Here is a 23,448-nt window from a genome sequence, read left to right on the forward strand (position 1 = left end):
TCTTTATTACTCTCTTAAGGAGGAGTAATTGGAAACCACTGAAGAGCCCAATGAATTACCTTGCTGTTTTGTCACTGCTATACAGTTCACAGAGTGAAGTTTCAATCATTGCCAATTACTAGTTTTTGTCATCATAATAAAAACTTGAATTAATGAACAACTTTTAGGAATCAAATATGTAAATAAAAGAGGAGGTGGTCTGAGGCTAGACAAACGGTATATGGTTTCAAATGAATGTAAAGAGAGGAGATTTAAGTGAAATCCAGGCAAAAAGCCTCTCTTACAATACGGAGTCTAAAAAACTCCTAAATCTAAATGTATTGTAATAATGATATCCTCTGGTATTTTCTAAAAATGATATTTCTGTAAAGAACACTTGGAACTCAAAAACAAAAACAAATTAAAAATTGAGAAATGATTGAATAATATTTCTCCAAGTAAGATACAAATGGCCAATGAGCACGTGAAAAGAAGCTCAGCATCATTACGCATCAAAGAAATGCAAATCAAAACCACAGTGAGATATTACTCCATCTTGACTAGGACAGCTAAAATAAAAAAGAAAGACAATAACAAGTGTGGGTGAGGATGTGGAGAAATGAGAACCCTCATATTACTGTCTGGAATGTACAATTGTACCCCTACTCTAGAAAACAGCTTAACAGTTCCACAAAATGCTAAAGATAGAGTTATTATGTGGCTCAGCAATTCCACTCCTAGGTGTATACCTAAGAGAAGTGAAAACATGTTCACACAAAAATTGTACATGAATTTTCCAGAAAAGGATTATGCAGAATAGCCAGAAAGTAGGAATAACCCAAATTTTCAACAAATGATAAATACAATGCAGTATGTCATACAATGGAATATTATTTGGCAATAAAAAAGAATTAAGTACTAATACATGCTATGATATGCATAGATTTTAAAATATGCTAAGTGAAAGAAGTCACAAAAGATTAAAAATTGTATGAATCTATTTATATAAAATGTCCAGAATAGGCAAATCCATAGAGACAGAAAGTAGAGTAGATTAGTGGTTTCCAAGGACTGGGAGAAGGAGAAACTGAGTGTGCCTACCAGTGGGTGTGGTGTTTCTTTTTGGAGGACTGATGACGTTCTAAAATTGATTGTGGTAATGGATGCACAACTGTGCATACTGAAATTCACTGAACTATACACTTTAAATAGGTGAATTTGATAGCATGTTAAATATATCTCAATAAAGCTGTAAAAAAAAAACCTCTCCACTTATACATAATAAAAAAGATATTAGTGCATTAGATCCAGTTTCTTTTTTAAAAAAGCTCCTTTCTTCATAAAAGATATTCATAAAAGATTTCTTCTTCCTTTATGACAAGAGGACTACATTTTTCAAAGTCCTTTATAGGTGTGGTTATGAGGCCAAGTTTTATTTAACGGAAATGTGAGCAGAAGTAATGTACACTACTTCCGAGCATATCCTAAAACTTTCCATTAGAATCTCCACAATGCTCCTTCTTCCTTCCTGCGAACTGGAGGTAATGACCCTCAGAACGACTTTGGAAGCCTCTTGCCGTTACACTGGGTCTCTGAATAACTGAGAGCAATAGAATGACCTCCCTGCTACCACCACACACACCCCCACACACACTCGGACCAGAAACACCTCCCTTGGAATGTTTGATGTATAAGAACATATTCTCTGGAAGCCATTATTAATTTTAGAATCTATTGAGACTATAGCACAGTTTATTTTATCTAATACATTGTTACAAAATGGAGATTAAAGTAGATAACTCAAAGAAGGCTTCTTCCAGAAGTTTCATAATATATAATTTGAAATACACACACACAATTTGATCCCTTCTTGACTACTTCTTGCCCTAGACATTTGATTTTCTGAGGAGTCATTCCTATCACATTCCAATAGAACATATGAAATGCAGTGCTGTTTCAGGGATCTCATTTTTACAATTGATCAACTTCCCTAATTTTGAGATTTTATCTTTCATTACTGTATTTTTATAAAATATATTTTATAATCAATTGGGCAAGTGCCTTCCTATTACTCTTTTCATTTTTCACTAACTTTTCTCTTGTTTAATAGTCAATATATATTTTAGAATAATTTTGTTGAAATCCTATATAGAAAAGCTCACATTGGTACTATGCAGTTGTGTAAAAATCTAAAAATTAATTTGGAAATATGTGTCAATTTTGCTGTACTCAGTCTTCATCCAGGAACATGGTATATGGCATGTCTTCTTTTATAACTCCCAGTAAAGTTTCAGAGTTTTCTTCTCATAGGTTCCATACATTTCCTTCTATGATATTTCCTAAATAACTCATGCATTTCATTGCTGTTTTGACTTATATATGTGTGTATAAATATATATACTCAGGGGCTGGCCCCGTGGCCGAGTGGTTAAGTTCGCGCGCTCCGCTGCAGGCGGCCCAGTGTTTCGTTAGTTCAAATCCTGGGCGCGGACATGGCACTGCTCGTCAGACCACGCTGAGGCAGCGTCCCACATGCCACAACTAGAAGAACCCACAACGAAGAATACACAACTATGTACCGGGGGGCTTTGGGGAGAAAAATGAAAACATAAAATCTTTAAAAAAATATATATATATATATACTCATATATATTCATACACACATATATATGAGTGAAACATATATCTGAACTCAAAGTGCTCTCATTAATTCCGATAAAGTTTTTACTTGTTGAATTTTCTAGATTATTATACTTCTACAAATAATGATTATTTATTAATATTTGAATATTTATTCTACTTACGTTTTGTTGATTATTATAGTAGCCAAAACTTATGGAACTGTTTTAAATAAATTGTACTAGTAACAAACAAGGTTGTATTGATCATTTCCTACCATTCATTTAAGGTAGTTATTAATTAATTTAAAAGAGAATCATTCTTTTAATTTCCATGTCTCAAGAGACTTTCTTCTAGGGGTACAGAAATATAGTCCAATTTTCTATACAAGCATGTTCCTTTATAGTGCTATTTGTAATGGTAATATATCAATGACCTTTAATATTAAGCCATCAACATATGGTTAGATAAACAATGATTCCTTCATATGATAAAATAATACAATTTTTAAAAATTTTAATGAGAGCATAGGAATGTCTACATTTTAAAGTTAAGTAAAAACAAAAGATATAAATTTTATTTTTCACTTACTCCAGTTTTTAAAAAAAATATGTACCCATACATGACTGCAAGAAAAATCTAACAAATTATACCAGTGGGTCATGGGATTATTGGATTTTTGCCTTCTGATTTAAATTTGTGTAAGGAGAATTACTTTGATAATAAAGTAGGTGATACTGTTAATGACAAAGAAATATATGAGACTATGTTCTTGTACTTTACCAGTAAGTTTACAACCTTGACATTATGATATTCAAATCACCACAAACTGTAATATGTGTAGATGAAATAAACACAGAAAGCTTATCAAATGTCATTGTGAGAGCCAATTTTTATATGAAGACCTCTATCTATTACTTTTGTTAAGTACAACTAGCATATTTATGTTGTAAATCCTTAACTAGCCTGGCTTATTTGATCAAATCCTCCATATATGATAGATTTTTCTTGATAGGAAGACAATTTTCTATATTTAAAGAAACTAATTCTGCTATGATGACAATATGGGGGAATATACATTCAAATAAAACAAAACTGTAATTATTAACAAAATTTTAAAAGTTCATTTTCAATTTATCAATTAAAAATCTGAAAAAAGTAGAGAATAAATTAACTCTATTTTCAACAGGGTCTTATTCTATACCGTCAAATTAAAACAGATCAGAATACAGTACATAGTCTCTTATTTACATGACAAATCAATGAGACTCTTTCCTATTGCATTTCAATTTTTTGGTTTGTCTTTAAGAAATCATTTCCCAATCAGAATGAAGGAAATAAATGCATGAAAAATGTACTATGATTACTTATAAGAAATTATAAATGTAAGAGCAATATTCTTACATTGAGAATGAAAGTAAATAGCAATGCAAAGAAGAGGAAGACAGATAATTAGGTATTTATATATTATATATCGAAATATTTTTAAATTCATTCAATATCAAGCGTACAAAGACTACCCTATGGCAGTCACAGTCTACACCAAAGCCAAGAAATATAAAAAATAAGATATGATCCTAAACCCCAAACAGTCACAACATATAAAGTCTAAAAATAAGAAGATGCTATTTTACTCTCAACGTATACATGTTACTCATAGAGTATCACTACAATAAAATTCACATATAACATGTTTTGCAAGTGTGAAGGCAAAAGAAAATTCTTTTCCAATTGCTAACCTGTATGCCGAGTACGTAGGGAAGGTTTCTAAACACATTCTTACAGAGGAAAGCTATCAGCCATTTGTAGTTTATAATGTGATATATTAGAGATTGCACAGTTAACTTATGAAATAAATATTTTGAAATTCAGTACCAAGTGGCTAATGCAGATAGTGTTCAATGCATTCGCAGTAACCTCATATATCATGACCACGACAAAGATTTTTCTGTATAACGTATTTAACCATAAAAATAGTGATATTACTGCAAGTATTACAAATTACCTAGGCTGGCAAACATTATAAACATTTCAAAGATGACTAATTTCTAAAAATAACAAAGTTAAGCAAAGCTTAGAAGTCAACCTGACTTTTTCGCAATTAATAAAACACTTCATAAAAAGAATTATGTTATTAAGTAGTAAAATGAAATTTTGTACTTTCTAAAGCCTCACATCTTATTAGAAGTTAAAAAATATATGGGTGTGATTTTAAATCACTGACACATTAAATAGAATTACAACTGTAAAATACAGATTAATAATAAAATGCAAATAACATAACATATAGTACTAAATATATTTGCATCTCATCATTGTTTTGTCCCTAAGAACTGTTTATTATAATAAACTTCTTGAACATAATAAAAAGCGAGTTAGCCTGTAAAGTCCATGAATATATAAATACACATGCAACCTTAACAACAAAAAACAGACTAGCAGAAAAAAACCACACATATAGTGGTTACAGAAGAATTTTTTAAAACCATATTTTTTTCTGCAAAGGTACCATAAAAAATATTGCTCCCCTTTACCCACAGTAAGCTCCAATGATTCTGTTTACTATCTTTTCAATTGTGACACAATTTATAAGTACAGTTTAATTAAGATAAGACTTAGTTAAAAGATCTAAGCACCCCAATCACCTTCTCCACTCCCAATCAACTGTGGCTTGGGCGAAGTCACCTCCCAGGACAAGATCTCCCAGCCCAGATCCACATTGGACCTTGGTATCCCTTTCCTGCCAATCAGGATGAGCCCTAGGTGGCTGCATTATCACTGGATTACTGTTCTCTGATTCCCATCTTTTCCCTTGCTCCCAACCACATCAATAGAACAAAACAATCCTTTATCTTCACGCAACCCTTCATTAGTTAACAGCAAAGAACTGGCCATCTGCTTTAGCTGCTTCTCTTTACTGCTGCCAGGTCTCACTGCATTATAAATAAGTGTTTTATGGCTGTATAGGAAGGGGGCACAGTCATGGAAAACAGAAAAAGAGAAATACAGAGGTACACAGAGACATAAAATATGGACAGATAAACATAGAACCAGAGACACATCCTAATCAAAAAATTGTGTACATATATATACACAATGTGAGTGTACTGATTAATTTTGTTTTTCTTTATAAAATACTGGCCAGACTTTCTAGGACAATGTAGAGACTATTCAACTAATGTAAACATTATTCAGAATTAATTCTTTAGCTTGGTTTCTAATTTTACCCATGTGGAAATCATGCAAAAAAGGTATCACTGATAATTACATACTACCAATTATATACAACTACCCCTGACTTTGTATCACTGATAGTTATATACTAAGCCTTCATACATATCAGTTTAAATAATTTTGTTTAGATAGTAGTATTAAGAAATTTCTGGCAAAACAAATATTCAAGTATAAAAAGATTTTTTTCAATTCTCAGGGTAAGAATAAGGATAATTATGCATTTTCTTTATCTAATGCTCAGGAGGTTTAGCTCTATTTCAAGGTAGTTAGGGGTAGGAAAATAAAATATAAGGAAGATTTACCAAATGCCAAGCACTATGTTAGAAGCTATACATATATTATTCTAGCTGTTCCTTGAAATAACTTGCAAGGAATAAATGTTCATTCTTGTAGATGAAAAGTAGGCTTACAAATTTTTATGTTACTGTAAGCTCTTTGAGGGAAGAATTAGGAATCTTTTATTCATTACCATATCTTTAGCAGCTGGCATAGTTTTCCAGCTCACAGGCGGTGACAAATGCTATTTAACTAGTTTACAAAGTAACAGAATTACAGAGCTACTAGGTGGCAGAGCTGGAATTTTATCTTAGGTCTGTCAGTTTTCAGAGCCCAATCTGTCTGTGCCCAGAACATGGAAGAGGCAGGTGAGCTGCGTTTCTGCCTCACCTGCTCCCAAATGACCAGGAGAGTGGAGATGGGATTCTCTGTAGGGAAGAATAGCCTTAACGGGAATTGATTATCTACATGCAGTAAGACCAGAGTTTCAAGAAACCAGGTCCTTCGTATTGAATCCCTCTGTGTCACATAACAGCTGTGTAACTTCGGTCAAGTTCCTTTAACACTCTGTACCTCAATGTTTTTACTGTAAAAAATTAACGATAATAATAATAATAATTACTAATATTAAACCCATAAGACTGTTGTGAGGATTAATTGTACCAATACATCTAAAGTTTATGGGTATAAAATTAGTAGTCATCATTTTTATTTGCTCTGGAGAATGGGATAGCAATTCAGGTCACAAGCAGAAAAATGCATTCTCTATGGTCAGGAGGGATAAAGCTGGGCATCTCAACGACAATAGGCAGCGAGATGCTACAGGGGATGTTTTGAAAACAAGAGTACTTCTATCCATTTTAACTTAATCGTCTAAGGTTCCATACTGTGCAGTGTTCCTTTAAGCCAGGATTGGTGGGGAGTCTGGAAATGTCTACCCTGTCAGATTTTGGCACTGATCAAAGGTTCATACATTCTTCTGTTTGTGCACAAACTGGGTTCCAGAAGGTTGTTCATGTGAAAGCCTTTATTGACAAGTCAGAAGTGATACCTCAAAGGCAATGGAGATGCCTTCTACAGATGGCCAACAAGACTGATGTGCATTTTCTCTGGTGCAAGTTTTAAAATACCTATACAAGGTAATAAGGGTAAAATTTACAAGTAGAACGCTTCTACAGTGTTCAGCCTGATATGTTTCAAAATCGAGATAGCAGAAAATAGTTCACATAAAATGGAAATGATTACTTAAGGTTTTAGCCCCAAATATTTTATATACCAGGTCAATTTTCCATGTGCACTACTAGGGGTTTTAAAATACTCCTCAGAGGTACTTGGAGAGACTCCGTGTGTGTGTATGTGTGCGTGTGTGTTCAATACAGGTCCCAACCCAAGACCCATGATCTACTGCTCAGCTATGTTTGGGGCCCACTGAAATACACAGTAGGTGTCAGTTTTTAGAGGCCAGAAATTTCAGCTCTGCAAAGACTTTTTCTTAAAATGTCTATTTTTGCTATTTTTAACCTACCTTCCTCAAACAAGTGTAATTTTAGATTGACTTTTTAAAACATGAATTGTGTGTATGTATATATATATGTATTTTCGTCCCATGAGTATCAACATCAAATGACACAGCTCTCATGGTTAGCTAATTCCTGGTCATTACAATTTACTGGAACAAAAATAAACTGAGGGACAGATAGCATCATGAAGGAAACTAACATGTTCAAGCAGTTAATATTTGTCATGCACTATGCTAGATTCTTTACATATACTATTTACTTAATCTTCAAAATGACCTTTTGAGTGAGACATTTTTATAACCTGAAAAAACCTAATTAGAATCATCTTTAGATAGACAGATAATTAGAAAAGCACTTGTTAAGTGATATAATTCTTTTATTGTCCCATATCACAAATGTTCTCTGTGCTCAATTATGTGAAATGTACAAGTGCTCCATCAGTATATGAATTCAGGAAACATTTTGAAATTTTGACAAATTTACATTGCTTAAAACTAGATGGTGGTATAATTTTCTTCTTTTTTTTTAAAAAAAAAAAACTACCTCATATTAGAGTGGTTTATTAGAAATAAATGTGTTAAATCAGGGGAACCTTAGAGGAAAACTTCAAAAGAGACAGAAGTTACTTAATCTAGTTTTTATAATGACAGCAGAATGCCATTCATGTTGAAACTTAGGAATATGGGCCAAATTTGGAATTGCATCGCTGATGAACTGCAATAGATTTCTGTAGTCAATTAAAAACGAAAAGTGAGAAGAGGCTAAAAATTCATTCCAGCTGCTTGCTACACTGTAATATTCTGAGACCTCCTAAGCAGTGGCAGATAGAGCTGCACCCCTTTTTCTTTGCTATAAGTACCATTAATGTATGACATAGTAACTTTATTATAACATTTTCATGTTGGGGCAAAACCGATGATAAGTAGTGGAAAACTTTAAACTGTAAAAACAGAACATAAAGACTTTAATTTGCAAGTTTTTATAGAGCATCAGGGAATATTACACTAAGTTGTACAGAATTTGTCTTTTGTTTATTTATTGAATATTGTATGTTTTATAAAATTTGCAAAGGTATATCATTTCTTAACTACCATATTTGTGTTATAAACACCGAGAGGTCTAAATGAACAGAGCATACAAGTCTTTTATGAGTATATTAGCATGTTTCAGTAAAATTATCTTTCTGCATATGTTAATATCATTTTGATGTTTGTTTTTTCTTATTTGAATTAAAATGTATATAACAAAAACAGTTTCCCACTATTGAAAGGTTTCGTTTGCATGTATTAAAGATTGAACCGAGTAGTAAACACTCAGAAATAAATATTTATGTGGTTTGGGAAAGCAAATTTTTTGGTGTTTTCTTTCAAATGTGCATACTTACTGGATTAAATATTATTTTTAAGTACAATTCAGCTAATTTTCCATAAGTGGTATAAACAAAGACTAAAACATGCTGGAGTTCTTTAAAAAACAAACAAACAAAAAAACCTTTTGGTTACACACAAATTTCAATAGACACTTTAAGAAATCAAACTTAAAATGATATTTATTGCAGCTTAAGGTACACATTATGGTCTTTTACTTAGCCATGTTAATATATACCATTTTAATATATGGTAGGCAAAAGCTGCAAAATGACAGAGCAAAGATTTAGAAGAAAGAGTCTAGTGTAAAAAAGTGAGACAACATTAAGCACCACACAAAAATCTAAGTAAAGGGCTTACCATGAACTATTGGTGCTATGAGCATCATGAAGATTAGTAGCTGTGATGGCCACATGGCTGTGTACTCGGGCATGAGAGTGCCTCAGGAGTGAGAGCTCCAAACGTGAAACAAAATAGTGTATTTCTAGTTCCTCTTCTGTATTCCAAGACCGATGATTAAAAAAAAAAAACTCAAAAAGAAATATTCCTCAAAAACAGAAACACCAATATCCCAATTCTGAATCCTGCAAACAAGAAAAAACAATGGGTTATCAAATAAGGTATTCTTAATTCCTAGAAACTTTATTTTCTGAGTAGAACATCTGTATACCTCCTCCCTTCTTTTTTTTTTGGTGAGGAAGATTGGCTCAGAGCTAACATCTATTGTCAATCTTCCTCTTTATGCTTAAGGATGACTGTCCCTGAGCTACAATCTGTGCCAATCTTCCTCTATTTTCCATGTGGGACACCACCATGGCATGGCTTAACGAGCGGCATATAGGTCCGCACCCAGGATCCAAACCTGCAAAGCCTGGGCTGCCCAAGCAGAGCACACAAACTTAACCACTATGCTATGGGGCCTCCTCCCTTCTTTATGTTTTTTTCTAGCGAAGTGTAGTTGACGTACAATATTATATTAGTTTCAGATGTACAACATAGTGACTTGACGTTTATATACATCGTGCAACAATCACCACGACAAGTCTAGTAACCATCTATCCCTTCTTTATTTTAATGCATACAGGCGTCATATATAAAAATGAGTAAGTAATCTAAAGAATGTTATTTCTGCACATATTACCACAGTGTTTACTTTCCAGCCCCCAAACTGACTGAAATAAGTAATTCTATCTCACTGGACAAATTAATATAAATATACTGGTTTTATAATGTATAAATAGATTTGGGACTTGCTTTGTATAAACAATTTCCACAAATATAATTTTTGCTAATATTAAAATAGTAAAAAAATTTCATTCCTTACCAATACCATGAGTTTAAAACAAAAAAAGTTAAATGTATAAGCCTTACTTTCATTCTAGGCCCTGATATTCATTCAGAAATTATTCTACATGTTAACTATATTACTTTTCTAAGCATCTTTGTAAGTAGATCCATGAAAACCAAAGATTTATGTTAGTTAATTACACTCAAACATAATAAATTCATTCAACAGAGACTTATTGAGTGTCCACTGAAATACAAAGTACTAGGCTAGGGACACAGGATAGAATACTGAATAAAACACGCAGCCTAATTTCTAGGATCTTACAACTTAAGATGAGGAATCTTGCTTAAACGTCTTAAAGGTATATGGAAGATATTAAAAATTTTAAGCATTAAAAAGGTTATTTACTGAACCAAACTGGGATAGCTGCCTCCTCTTAAAGTCTGTACAGATTTATCTTAGGAAATAAAAATACTGAAGGAACATGAAACAAAATTTGATGATGTTGTCTTTAACAGTCTGCACCTTTAAAACTAATCAATCACATACAAATCGCTTCATCGTTTCTCTCTCTCTCTTTCTTTTCTCTCTACTTTTTGTTCTGGTGATTGACATATATTTAAAACAATTTCACATTTTGAGTACAAACATAAAATTTTCCTGAAAAGGAATATTCAAAATAGTTTACTGATGGACTGTATTAATAAACCTCATTCTGCCAAAATAAATGCCAAAATATTTCTGAAAAATTTGCTTTGGTTATATGGCAAAATTACACAGATTCATCTGAATGTCTCGCACTGCATATTAATGGTCACGAAGAGCAGAGATTCTGGAGCAAGACCACTTGATCTCAATTACTAGCTCTACTTGTACTGTGATCTTGGGCAAGTTACTTAACACCTCAGTGCCTCGGTTTCCTATTGTTAATGGGAAAGAGTGATATTACTGAATTCATATGGTTATATGAACATTAAATGAGTTAAATTTATAATTTAAAATTATATAAAATACATAAAAATATGTACTGCCCAGAGCAGCGTCTAAGTAATAAGTGCTATATGTCTCAACATTTATACATCTCATTAGTTTTCAATTTTATCCTACTCATCCTTTTAATGTGGATGTGTACAAAGCAAGACCATTTGATAATTTAACTCATAAATATTTATTGAGTCACTATTCTATGGACTCCTAGAACACTAAATCTGGACACAACAGATATAAATATTTTCCTTTTAATCCCACAGACATTATACAAAACAAAGCTCATAACAGACAATCTCATAATATTTTACTTTTACAATAGGGAAAGCACTGATAAGAAAAATGTGGTTGAGATAAAACTATGTGGAAAGGAATCACATGCAACATTTTCATTTCATGTTCTCTAAAATAAAACATTCAGAACTTATTCTTAATTGTCATAAGTATATAACTCTTTCTGAAAATAAATTCTGAAAGAAATTGCTAATTTAAAATTGCATTCTTTAATATGCATGTAATAATTAATAGATACTCAAAGAAGGATATTCAAATCGACTGATATATCAACAAACAAACAATATCTCCCGCACCCAACTCTCAACATTCAGTTACTGTCTTTTTTTTCACTCTATGTCTATGGCATCAGGAGATGTGTGTATTCACACACATATACACACACAAACACAAACATATATATACATAAGATAAATATATATAAAACTATTTTGCCACCCAAAAAAATTGTGAGCAGTTGTCTAGGTGAGTTATTTATTCATTATTTCAAAAATATATATACTAATATCTATCATAGTAGATATTACTGAGAATGCAAATGAAATAGAACAATTTTTCTCACAACTCACACTGTAGTGGGAAAAACAGAACACAGTAAATAAAGTCACAAGATAACAAAAAGAATTAACATATTTTTAGTACTTATCATATGCCAAGAAATGTTCTAGATATTATATTATTATCTGATTTAATTCTCCATACAAATCTATAAATCAGATAATATTGTCTCATGTTTACTGAGGAGGAAAATCAACCATGTATTGCAGCAAGATTGTCAAACCAAATGTCTGACTCCAACATCAGTGCTCTTTCCTCTCTCAAAAGTAGAAATAAACAAAAAAAAACATGAGAGTAATTAGGCGTATTCACTGTGCAAGGGAAAGGGACAATGTAGCGAGTTTCCAAGGAAGACTTAGGCCTTGCTTAAATATGTTATTTGATCGTGAAGAGTGAAGAACTTGGGAACAGTATGGATATATGAGGAAGAAGTGGAGGGACAAAGAGAAAAAAGAAGAAAGACATGTTTAAAAAGGAAAGCAGCCTAGTAACAGCATTGTATCCCTTGGAGGAACAGGGAAAATTATTTCCATGGTGAAATATGAGTATTGCTATTGTTAAGTCTGGCTTTAATGAAAACCATAATAGTTTATTTCATATGATATATATTTTTACATTGATGAAGCAATAGGAGAAAGTTACTTTATAGAAAGGATGAGAAAGTGCACATCTATTATTTATAATAAGGGTTTAAGATTTCACAGCAAGGAATAAAGCCACGTCTAAGATATTTTACATTCATTTTGGGCATAGGAATTTATTTTCATGATTATTGTGTAAACAGGTGGGGAAAGGAATTTAGAAGAATAGAAGCTATCATTTGAGGAGGGTAACATATTCTCACACTCCAATCTCACCAACTGCCCACCTCCCAGCCACAGCCCCAAAATAAGGTGCTAATTGGGGGCACATATAATAAATAGTCATAATTCAACTGTATGAATTTTAATAGATAACTTGAAAGATAAGACTGTTCATCACCTATAGAAAGATAAACCACTGCTCTTTGAACACAAACATTTAAAAAAAATGTAAACTTTCTTAGATGATTTTTTTCATGTGTTGTCATTAACTTTACCAAACCAATCAGTCTTCATATAAAAGAGATTTTCATTCAAGTCATTTCTGAAACATAGCTCTTTAAAATCACATAAAAAGGAAAAACCAAGAAAAGGCATTAGGGACTCATTAAGTCATATAGGACAAGATAATCACTCATAAAAAAAGATTTACTAATGATATAAAGCATTCAAGTCAATTTCAAAATGTATTTCCATCTCCAATAAAATTTCCTCAGCCTTCTCTTTGTACAAAGCTCTGTGCTAAGACTATGGGTCAAGTGGGGAGAGTGTGGCTACAAGCCTCAAATGTAATCATCATGTTAAAACCACTTGCAGTAAAACATGAATGCTAAAAGGTACACTCACCAATAATTATAGTGCTGTGCAAAATGTGATATCTGTTATGTGAGATGTTCTAGGAACACAAAGTAAAAAAACTGTCAGATTTTCTTTTGTGGCTAAGAGCAAGAGATTTAAAATCATGCTGACCTAATATTCTGGGGCTGGGCAAGTTTGCATACCTCTCTCAATCTCAGTTTCTTCAATTAGAAAAGAGAGAAAATATTCACCTTGCAGGTTGGTTGTGAGGATTAAAGATAACATAAGTTATTGTCTGAGTGAGACTGTCACGTGATCATGCATATCTGTCAGTTTGTGTCTGTCATCCACCAACTTCCTTTGTTTCTTTTATTCCTTCAAAACTGAGGGATAGACCACTTGCCAGACCCACATCCCTCTCATTTACACGTTTAGGAAACTAATAACACAGCTACCTAGTATGCACACTCTCCTTGAGAATTCTACAGCTGACCAAGGCATACTAAAACAAAGTGAGATTTTATAAAGGAGGATTATCAGACATTTATCTTGTTTAAAATATACTTTATTATTTATGCTAATTTCCATTAATAAATCAAAACATGAATGCTTTAAGTTATTCTCAAAAGACAGTACCTCTAACTTTTATCAAAGATTATCACAATATGGCAAATAGCTTTGCCTGTTACCCTGTCCGAATCTTGGAAAGAATATATTTTGAGTGCAGTCCTTGATGAGGTACTTCAAGTTTCTCTTCCTCAAACAACTGCCTAACTTCACCACTCTTCACAATATTTAAAATGAAAAGGTGAGATTGAACAAAGTATACTAATTTACATCATCAATATTTAAGATCATAATCATGAAGCTATGTGATTTGACTCAAGTTCCACTAAAAGTGAAAAAGAATCTCAACATGGAAAGATATTCCACAAATATTTTATGTAACTAAAGTCTTTCCTCATAAACTACATGGAAAACCCCTTATTTGTACATTTAGACTGAATTTCATTCATATCTAGCACAATTATACTCTGAAGATATTTGAATTTTTTTGTTATTGCTGAAACAAAAGTTCATCTCCTAAACATAATATACTGACTTTACCTTCGGAAAACTCTCGCCTTAAATTCTGGTGTCATCATTTGTTTTTCTTGTTTAATTTTTTCATATATCCTTCTTCTTAAATCATTTCTGAAAGCCTCTATTTTCATTTTATATTTTCTTCCTTTGTATACTCTAAATAGAGGCTAATACTAGAATCTAAAAGTCACCCATTTTAAAATTGTTACCCCCATTTTAGCTACTCTTAATCACATTTCTGTTAGATAACTTACTCTCAATTTTTCCCAAAATTAAATTGCATGTTATTACACTTTCCTCTCAGAATAACTTAGACAATATACTATATGTTCTTTATAATATTTTTACATTTTCCCAACTATTAAATGTTCACTTATCACAATTTTTGCTAACTACAAATTCTATTCCATATAAACTTTACAAATTTTTATTGAACCATATTTTATTTTGCATATTTACTTGTTTATGCCACGTCTTTTTAGAGGTCATTTTCTTTACACGTTTGCCCATGTCAAACATATAAAACATCATGTGGTATTATTTTAATAATTAATTGGTATATAGTCTTATAACTCCAATGCTAATTATAATACAGGAGTTTTTCATTTAGCATTTTTTTCTCATTACATATAGGGAAATTATAGCTATTACCTCAAAAAACCCTTTACTTTAGAAATGTTTATAAATATTACTTGGGGGTTATCTGTATTCTTCCAGGGTTAGCACATGAATTCAAAATTTGAAATGATTTGAAATTATATTCATTAAAAAATCAAACATTTATCACAATCCCCCTCCATAAATTACCTTTTTAAGGATATAAAATTCTGAAGTGATATAAATTTCAAAAAAGATTAACCTACCTATTTCATTTAATCATTTGTCACTACCTTAAATAAATAAAGCAAATATCTGTTATCATAACAGAGCATCTAGGTAATCATGATTTATGTGCACTTGGCTCATTACATTCATAAATAAGATCCATCCATACCAACCAAAAAGAGCCAAGTATTTCTGAGAAATATTCATTTTATAAGGCTGGAAAATATATTTCAACTAGAGTATTTAATTATTCATAGGTGCTTAGATGAGGGGCTTTAACACTCATTATTCAAATTTAAGATTGCAATGTTTTCATGATTTACTAATATTGCACAATTATAAGCACATACACAGCAATGCTTTATAGTCCATGCCCTGTGAAATGAAGGATGACATCTTTTCTCTCAAAAATGTCTTTCCAAAAGCAGTTCTACATAGAAGACTCCTTCTGATGTGAACGGGAGCTCTATGATATAATTAAATCTTCGGGAAAAGAAGTAGTGCAGGAAGATGAAAAATTAGATGACTACCACACAACTTCCTCTCATCACCATCCTATAAAATGTTAAAATGTTTGGTGTGATGATCACTGTGTGGAAGTAAAATAAGTTTTAAAGGAGTTTAGACTCAGTAAAAGAATTTTTGAAATGTTAGCTATAATTTACAAGGTCTGAAACCTAAAAATACACTTTTCCTGTAAAGTTTTCTTGTTGTTTGCCAAAAGAATTACATGTATTATTTCTCACCTGAGAGAGTTCATGTGAGTAAATAAACTTGAGAATTGTAAAGCACTATTAGTTTGGGTCCTACTATTGATCGTACCATTTTCGTTTTTTTAAGTTAAACACTTTCTCTTAACATTTTGACTCTGAAAATAAAAGCATTACAATAAGGTTCACAGATCTTTCCTTTCTTTCAATATTTATGGAGTCAAAGAGCATTATATTAAATAACTATTAAAAAGTTTTTAATTATTGAGTCTATTTAGAAGCAATAAGGAACTGAAAGTTCTGGCAATGAACACTTTCTTAGTGCTAGATCCTTTGGAGATTCACAGAAGACAAATTCTCAATCATCTGGTTGAATGTTTTCAAGAAACACTGAACTCAGTCAACCCACATATGTGTTTCTTTGGCAATGTATTCCAAGAAATCACTAATGAATGCAAACAATGTAAATTATGTTTGTTCATAGAGGGTATATGAGAAATTTATGGCAAATTCTTTCATTAAAGAAGGAAGAGGAGGAAAGGGAGAAGCAGGAGAATGATGGGGGCAAGAAAGCGAGGAGAGATAACACTGGAAATACAAATAACAAAATACAAATACAAACATGATAAAGAGAGTTTAAAAAAATACAGAGAAGATACAGCTTGGAAGATCCAGAAGACCTGCAAGAATGGAATGTAATTGTGCTAGAATTTGAAGAATGGATAAGATTTTGTTAAATAGCAGTTGGAGGAGAAACATTCTTGGGTTAATGGTTGTTGTTAAAAAAAAAAACAACAGGTAGGGCCAGCCCTGGTGGCCTACTGGTTGAGTTCAGTATGCTCTGCTTCAGTGGCCCGGGTTCGGTTCCCAGGTTCAGACCTACACCACTCGTCTATCAGTGGCCATGCGGTGGTGGTGGCTCACATACAAAATAGAGGAAGACTGGAAACAGTTGTTAGCTCAGGGCCAATCTTTCTCACCAAAAAAAAAAAAAAAGGTAAAGAGCTGGTAAAAGACAGAACCTATTACAGAACTGAAAGTTATCTGATTTTTCAGGTCTACAGAGTAAGAGAGGAGCAGCAGAAAATAATATAGACAATCCTCAGAGGCAAAATAGGAAGGATTTTGTACACAAAGGAATTTGAATTCAATTTGGTTAATTTCCAACCATGTGTTTTGTAATATTTCAATAAATTTTTGTAATATTTAAAGGTGCAAATTACATAAATACATAAAAATTACTGCAAGTACTGTCATTTAAGAGTGAGGGTAAATATTTATAGTGAATATATTCCTAAAACTTTTTTGTGTGTATGTGTGTGAGGAAGATTGGTCCTGAGCTAACATCTGTTGCCAATCTTCCTCTTTTTGCTTGAGGAAGATTGTTCCTGAGCTAACATCTGTGCCAGTCTTCCTCTATTTTGTATGTGGGTCACTGCCAAAGCATGGCTTGATGAGTGGTATGTAGGTCCACACCAGCGATTGGAACCCACAAGTCCCAGCCTGCCAAAGCAGAGTGCATGAACGTAACCACTACACTACCAGGCCAGCCCCATCCATATTCCTAAAATTTTTATAATCCTCTACATTGCTCCTAAACACCTGAACATTTTTTTCTGAATTCAATTTGTGTAAAGGATTTTTGGTTTAAAATAAAGTGCCCAAGTTAATAGAGGTATAAACTGAAATAGGAGTATTAAATAAATCATTAAATTAATTAACTAATATTTAGATAGTACCCAACATGAGACCACACAAAAATAATGTAGCCTTTGCACTTTCATAACATGATAGTTTGTGCCAGGGTTCCAAACCTGCATAACACTGCTTAACAGCTATTAGGCTATTTGAGATCAAATATTGATTCCAGAGAATTACAGTACTTTTAGATACAATGGTATTGTTATGTATTTGGCAGTGTATTACTTATCTGTAGAGATATATATTTTATAACACATTCAAGTCAAATATAAACTGGAAGAAATTTCATATACGCTAAGTATATATTTGCCTTGACCTACAGCTGGATGTGACCATAGTTTTCTTAATCCTTTATTTCTGCACAGATTTTTTTTTTAAAATCTAAGCTCCTGTCATCAAATATTAAACACTGCATAAGTCAGAGCCATTAGAAACAGCATGAATATAAGGTATGACATGAGCATTGGGGTGAGAAATGGCATTTCAGTCCATTCTCTTCAAGCTGTGATCTGTATGACCAACAGGCATATTACTTACATTTTCTATACCCTAACATTCACATCTGAAATTAATACTTATTCCACCAGGTGGTTGTAAGGCTTCAATAAAAGTAATATGAAAAACACCTATAAAGATTCCTGGCAAGAGTATGCATTCAATAAGTGAGAAAAATCCTTGTTCTCATTTAATGAAGGCTTTTATATTCAAAAGTAGGGTTATAAATGGTAAATGAGATTACATTGTGGGGTGAGTGGGACAGAAGAACATTTGATAGGAGTTTGGGAGTGGTTGGGCAGAAAGGGGACAGAATCAGAAGGCATACTGTAAACACGATGCTGTTAGAAGATTAAATTCGTTGCGGAATGTAGGAGAAAATGGAGAGGAAACAAAACACCTTAGGCTAGCAATGTCAGTAACAATATTTGCCAGAGTTAGCGTGGTGGGAGTTGACAGTGACCTAAAGGTCCAGAACTGTGATATAAAATATAGATTATTTGAAAAATGTCAAGAAAACAATTTTTCAAGTTGTAGAAGTATCACAGTTATATGTTTCACTGAGGTGGAAGGAAAAAGGAATGAGGATGGAAAAATATCAGGAAAAAACAGAGGATGGGTACAGGAGATACAGGTAAAAGTTAAATCAAATTAGAAATAGGGAGAGTAATTCCCTTCTCACAGGAACTTTACGCAATTCTCCATTCTTCCCTCATTCCTTCCCTACTATCTCCTCCATAAGTTTCAGACATCAGAGCAATGAAAGAACGAGGCATATTCAATTAAATTTTTTAAAAAGGTTACTTACAAGACTTTTCAAGCAATGAAATGCTAACTCTCTCACACTGTTTGAAACACTAACAAACAATATTTTTTTATTGCTTAAGTAAAATCCCTATCTCCTTATAATTATGTTTCAAACATGATTTGATGCTATGTTAGAAAATAAGTAATCTAGGAAGGTAATTTTAATAAGAAAGTTCTCTAGAGTAAAAGTCCCATCTAATTGTCTTTCAGATAATGCTATGATCTAATAAGTGTCTATTAATGTTTAGGACCAAATTTGGATTTAATGAACATTGCTATTTTTGGCTTTAGGGCAGCATATCATTTAACCATGAAACAGATTGATGTTTTACACAGGATCATTTTCTTGCAAAGTGTCCTTGAGTTAACCTCTTCTCGGAGATCCCACAAAGCATTTAATTGCAGTTTGTTTCCAGTAGGCTTTGAATAAGATATGTGCCTCCATTGATATGTTCAATAGAAAATAAAATCAATGAGTCTGAAATTAAGCTAAGTATAAATAATTGCTAATGAAACTAGTTTAGAAAATAATTCAATTGCTTGAAATTAGATAATTAAAACTAAAAAATGGATCTTGTACTCTTTCCATGTATATGATTTGTAAAATAGAACCTTATTTTGCTATTCAAAAATGAAAATAAAATCTCAAATCTTTACACAAAGTATTTACATACAATCTCAAATTTTTATCAATATTAGCTGTGAAAAATAAGTCTGAATGAACACAGCTATTATTTAAAAGGATATTCAAAAAATAAAAATTGCTTTGAAGTATGTCATTTATGATAATAATCAAGGGCTGATTTCTATGTTTCCAAGGGAAGTAGAAATTAGGAAGAGCAAGCAATCTACAGTTAAAACATTCCCAATATAACAGGTATCTACTTCAAGGCAAATAATTCCATTTCTAACAGGAACATGTTAATCTATTCCAAAATCTACAGAGCACCAGGCAAAACAATATTCCTCCTCATAATAACAGCTGTCGTTTATTGAGCCCTTACTACATCAGGCACTGTTGTAGGAGCTTCTCACATATTAACTCACTTAATTGATTTTAAATATAAACTTTATTGTTAATCCTATAACAACTCCAAAGGAATGGGGTTATTATTATTCTTAATTGGCAAATGAGGAAACTGAGAGACCAAGAAGTTAAAGAGCTTGTTGAGGTCACAGAACTAAAACTAAACAAGATCAGATTTGCACCTAAACAATCTAGACTCATGGTTTGTGCTTTCATTCATCAGACTCTACTGCCTTTCATCACTTCTACTGACTACCGATTCTGCAACACACCTACTATAACCTGAATATTTGTGTCCCCCCAGAATTCAGATGTTGAGTACTAATCCCCAATGTGGTGATATTTGTAGCTGGGGTCATTGGGAGGTTGATAAGGTCATGAGAGGGGAGCCTTCATGAACAAGATTAGTGCCCTTATAAAAAGAAACTCTAGCGACCTTTCTAGCCTCTTCCACCATGTGAGGTATAGGGAGAAGAGAACTGTCTGTAACCCAGGAAGTGGGCTCTCATCAGAACCCAACCGTCCCAGTATCCTGATCTTGGGTTTCCTGTCTTCAGAACAACGAGAAATAAATTTATGTAGTTTATTAGACACCAGGTCTACGGTATTTTTGTTATAGAAGCCTGTGCTGACTAATACTTTGTGTAAACATAAGGCGATTTTATCTAGGCGTGATTAGTGTTGAATTTATGGGTTGAATGGAGTAAGATGAAGATCTAGGATACAGCTACTCACTGAAATATTCAAACAAACTTAAGCTTGGGAGGATCATGCCATAAACAGAAGGCCTTCATTATCTTCACTTCTGGTTAATTCCTACCTCGCACCATATACATCTTTGGCACATCTGAATAGATATCAGTGACTCTTTTTTATTCATGCTTGTTTTGGTGAGTGAGGGGCAAGACAACAAATTTCCTTAGGTGAACGGCCCAGGAATGATGATCTTGTAGGTTCTTAGGAACCAAGCAAGTGCTTCTTAAATTATATAAAAAGTTAAAAACAATCAGGGGGAAAAAAGGTATCAGGGCCAACCTGGTGGCATAGTGGTTAACTTCACCCTCTCTGCTTCTGTAGCCTGGAGTTCGCAGATTCAAATCCCAGGCACAGACATACACACCGCTCATCAAGCCATGCTGTGGTGGCATCTGACACACAAAACATAGGAATATTGGCACAGATGTTAGCTCAGAGCCAATCTTCCTCATCAAAGAAAAAAAAAGAAAGAAAGAAAAAAGGTATCCCCCAAATAAAATTTTGAAAAGACTTCAAAAATCTATCACTCCAATTCAAATCAGCACAACTATTTAATTCCAGTATTAAAGTAATTTTTCTAAAAAGGGAAATGAGATTACTTTGGATGTTACTGTGAAGGAGCAAACATATCTTAAAGTAGAATTACTTGTGATTTTATACTTATTTTAACTTCAAGAATCAAATTGACAAACGATCAATCAAGCTAACCTCAAATGTTTCTAATATTTGCTAGATTTTTATTATCTACAAAGACTTTATGATTGGGATGGACTAGTACTGTGTTACATTGTTTTGTTTTTGCCAATTTTATAACTGAAATCATATGAGTACTTCATGATTGACAACCATGACAATATATTATATCCAGCGTAAGTTTGTGTTATAAGTGAAGTTCCAGAGTTTGATTTAAAACCAATATAATCACGTTTCCTCCTGCAAAATTCTAAAAAACTATTATCATCAATGCAAACAGCACTACAGTTGAGATTGGTGAGAAAGTTATTTCCATAGCTGTGAACAATGAACTTTAAAGGTCAAAATTAGATGACCAGAATCATAGCAAGCTACAGTACAAGTTTAGGCGACTGAACTAGGAAACATCTCATTTCCTAACACTATTTCTCTAAAAAAAATGACAGTTACTAAGTAATTGACTTAAAAACAAAAGTCTAGAATAGAGAAGCTACAAGAATTGAGGTAACAGAGTAAAATTCATCTATTACAATTCCTTCAGGAAGATAAGGAAAAAAATACACATCTACTTACACTTTCTTTGAAGACTTTCCAAAAGCAAGCAGAATGCAGGGGAAGCTAAATCTCATTATGAGCTAGATGACTACACAGAGTTCCACTGTGGTTTAGTTATCATGACTGGTCAGTCCCATTCATCTCTTTCATATAAACAATTTGACTTTAGACCCTTTATATTCACGTTTTTAAAAAATTTCAATACATCACTTTTTCAAAAGCAGTTTAAACAACTATTAATAAGAGATTACTATAAAATAATGGAAATTTTAAAAAGTGTATAGTAGACAAGGTCTAAAAATAATTCCTTTAGAACCTCCTCACATAAAAAGAATATCTATATGTTTTACATACTTGTTCTTGAGATTATGAAAGAAACATATTGTCTTTTGTGATTCACAAAGTATTCCAAGATAGCTTTCCTATATTTCATTTCTTGTAGTTAACATATCAGTAACAACCAGGCAGGAGAGAAAAGACACATGTTTTGAAATTATCTCATCTCAGTAGGGTGCACCTGGATAGGTCTCAAATTAAACATCTTCCTTAATGGCCTATTATGGAGCATCAGTGCCTAAAATATCCAAAGGGAGTCAGGGACCATTACTGCCAAGGGAGAGTTTCTAAGGTTGTAGCATATGATGCAACATTTCTGTTGTAACTTTAGCCTGACTGGGAGTTTATTTAATGCGTATGTATGGTTTTAAAATCAATAGCTACCACAGTAAGATCTAACATAACCCCAAGACACAGATGAAAAATATGAGTGCATCAATACATTTTTATAGTAATGCTTTAGTAATTAGCATTTATAGGTAACTACCAAATTATGAACTTGGACATTTTACAAAACTTAACGTTTAAGAAAGCTGCTTGGACCCCAAAGTATGTTCTTCATGGAAAGAAAAAAATGAAAAAAAAGAAAAAAAACAAAGTAAATTTAATCCTTATAGTAAAATGTATATGATTCAGGAGAAATAATAATCATCATAACAGCTATTCTTCAGGGGTTCTTTTTTTTGTTTTCTGATGAGGAAGATTAGCCCTGAGCTAACATCTGTGCCAAACTTCCTCTATTTTGTACGTGGGACACCACCTCAGCATGGCATGATGACCCATGTACAGGTCCGCGCCCATGATCCAAACCTGCGAACTCTGGTCCACTGAAGCAGAGCATGGGAACTTAAGCACTGTGCCACCAGGCCGGTCCCCTTCAGGGGTTCTTAATAGGTCTGAACACACTGACAGCACTTTACATGTATTATTTCATTTTACTCTAACTATAGTAATATAAA

At 32.8% G+C, this 23,448-nt stretch overlaps 1 protein-coding gene across 32 annotated transcripts in view; it reads right to left on the reverse strand.

Annotated features, from left to right (window-relative positions):
- Window positions 1-23,448, reverse strand: part of ADGRL3 (adhesion G protein-coupled receptor L3) — a 798,980-nt gene that overhangs the window by 504,738 nt on the left and 270,794 nt on the right. For 31 of the 32 annotated variants that reach the window (XM_070505775.1, XM_070505772.1, XM_070505777.1 and 28 more), the window contains one exon: window positions 9,356-9,579. The exons of the other annotated variant lie outside the window; for it this stretch is intronic. In XM_070505775.1, the coding sequence (XP_070361876.1) occupies window positions 9,356-9,428 (73 nt within the window). In that variant the 5' untranslated portion in view covers window positions 9,429-9,579. The remainder of the gene's footprint in view (window positions 1-9,355; window positions 9,580-23,448) is intronic. 32 annotated transcript variants of the gene reach the window in all.

This window comes from Equus asinus, chromosome 3, assembly GCF_041296235.1.
Source record: "Equus asinus isolate D_3611 breed Donkey chromosome 3, EquAss-T2T_v2, whole genome shotgun sequence".
Taxonomy (NCBI): Eukaryota; Metazoa; Chordata; class Mammalia; order Perissodactyla; family Equidae; genus Equus; species Equus asinus.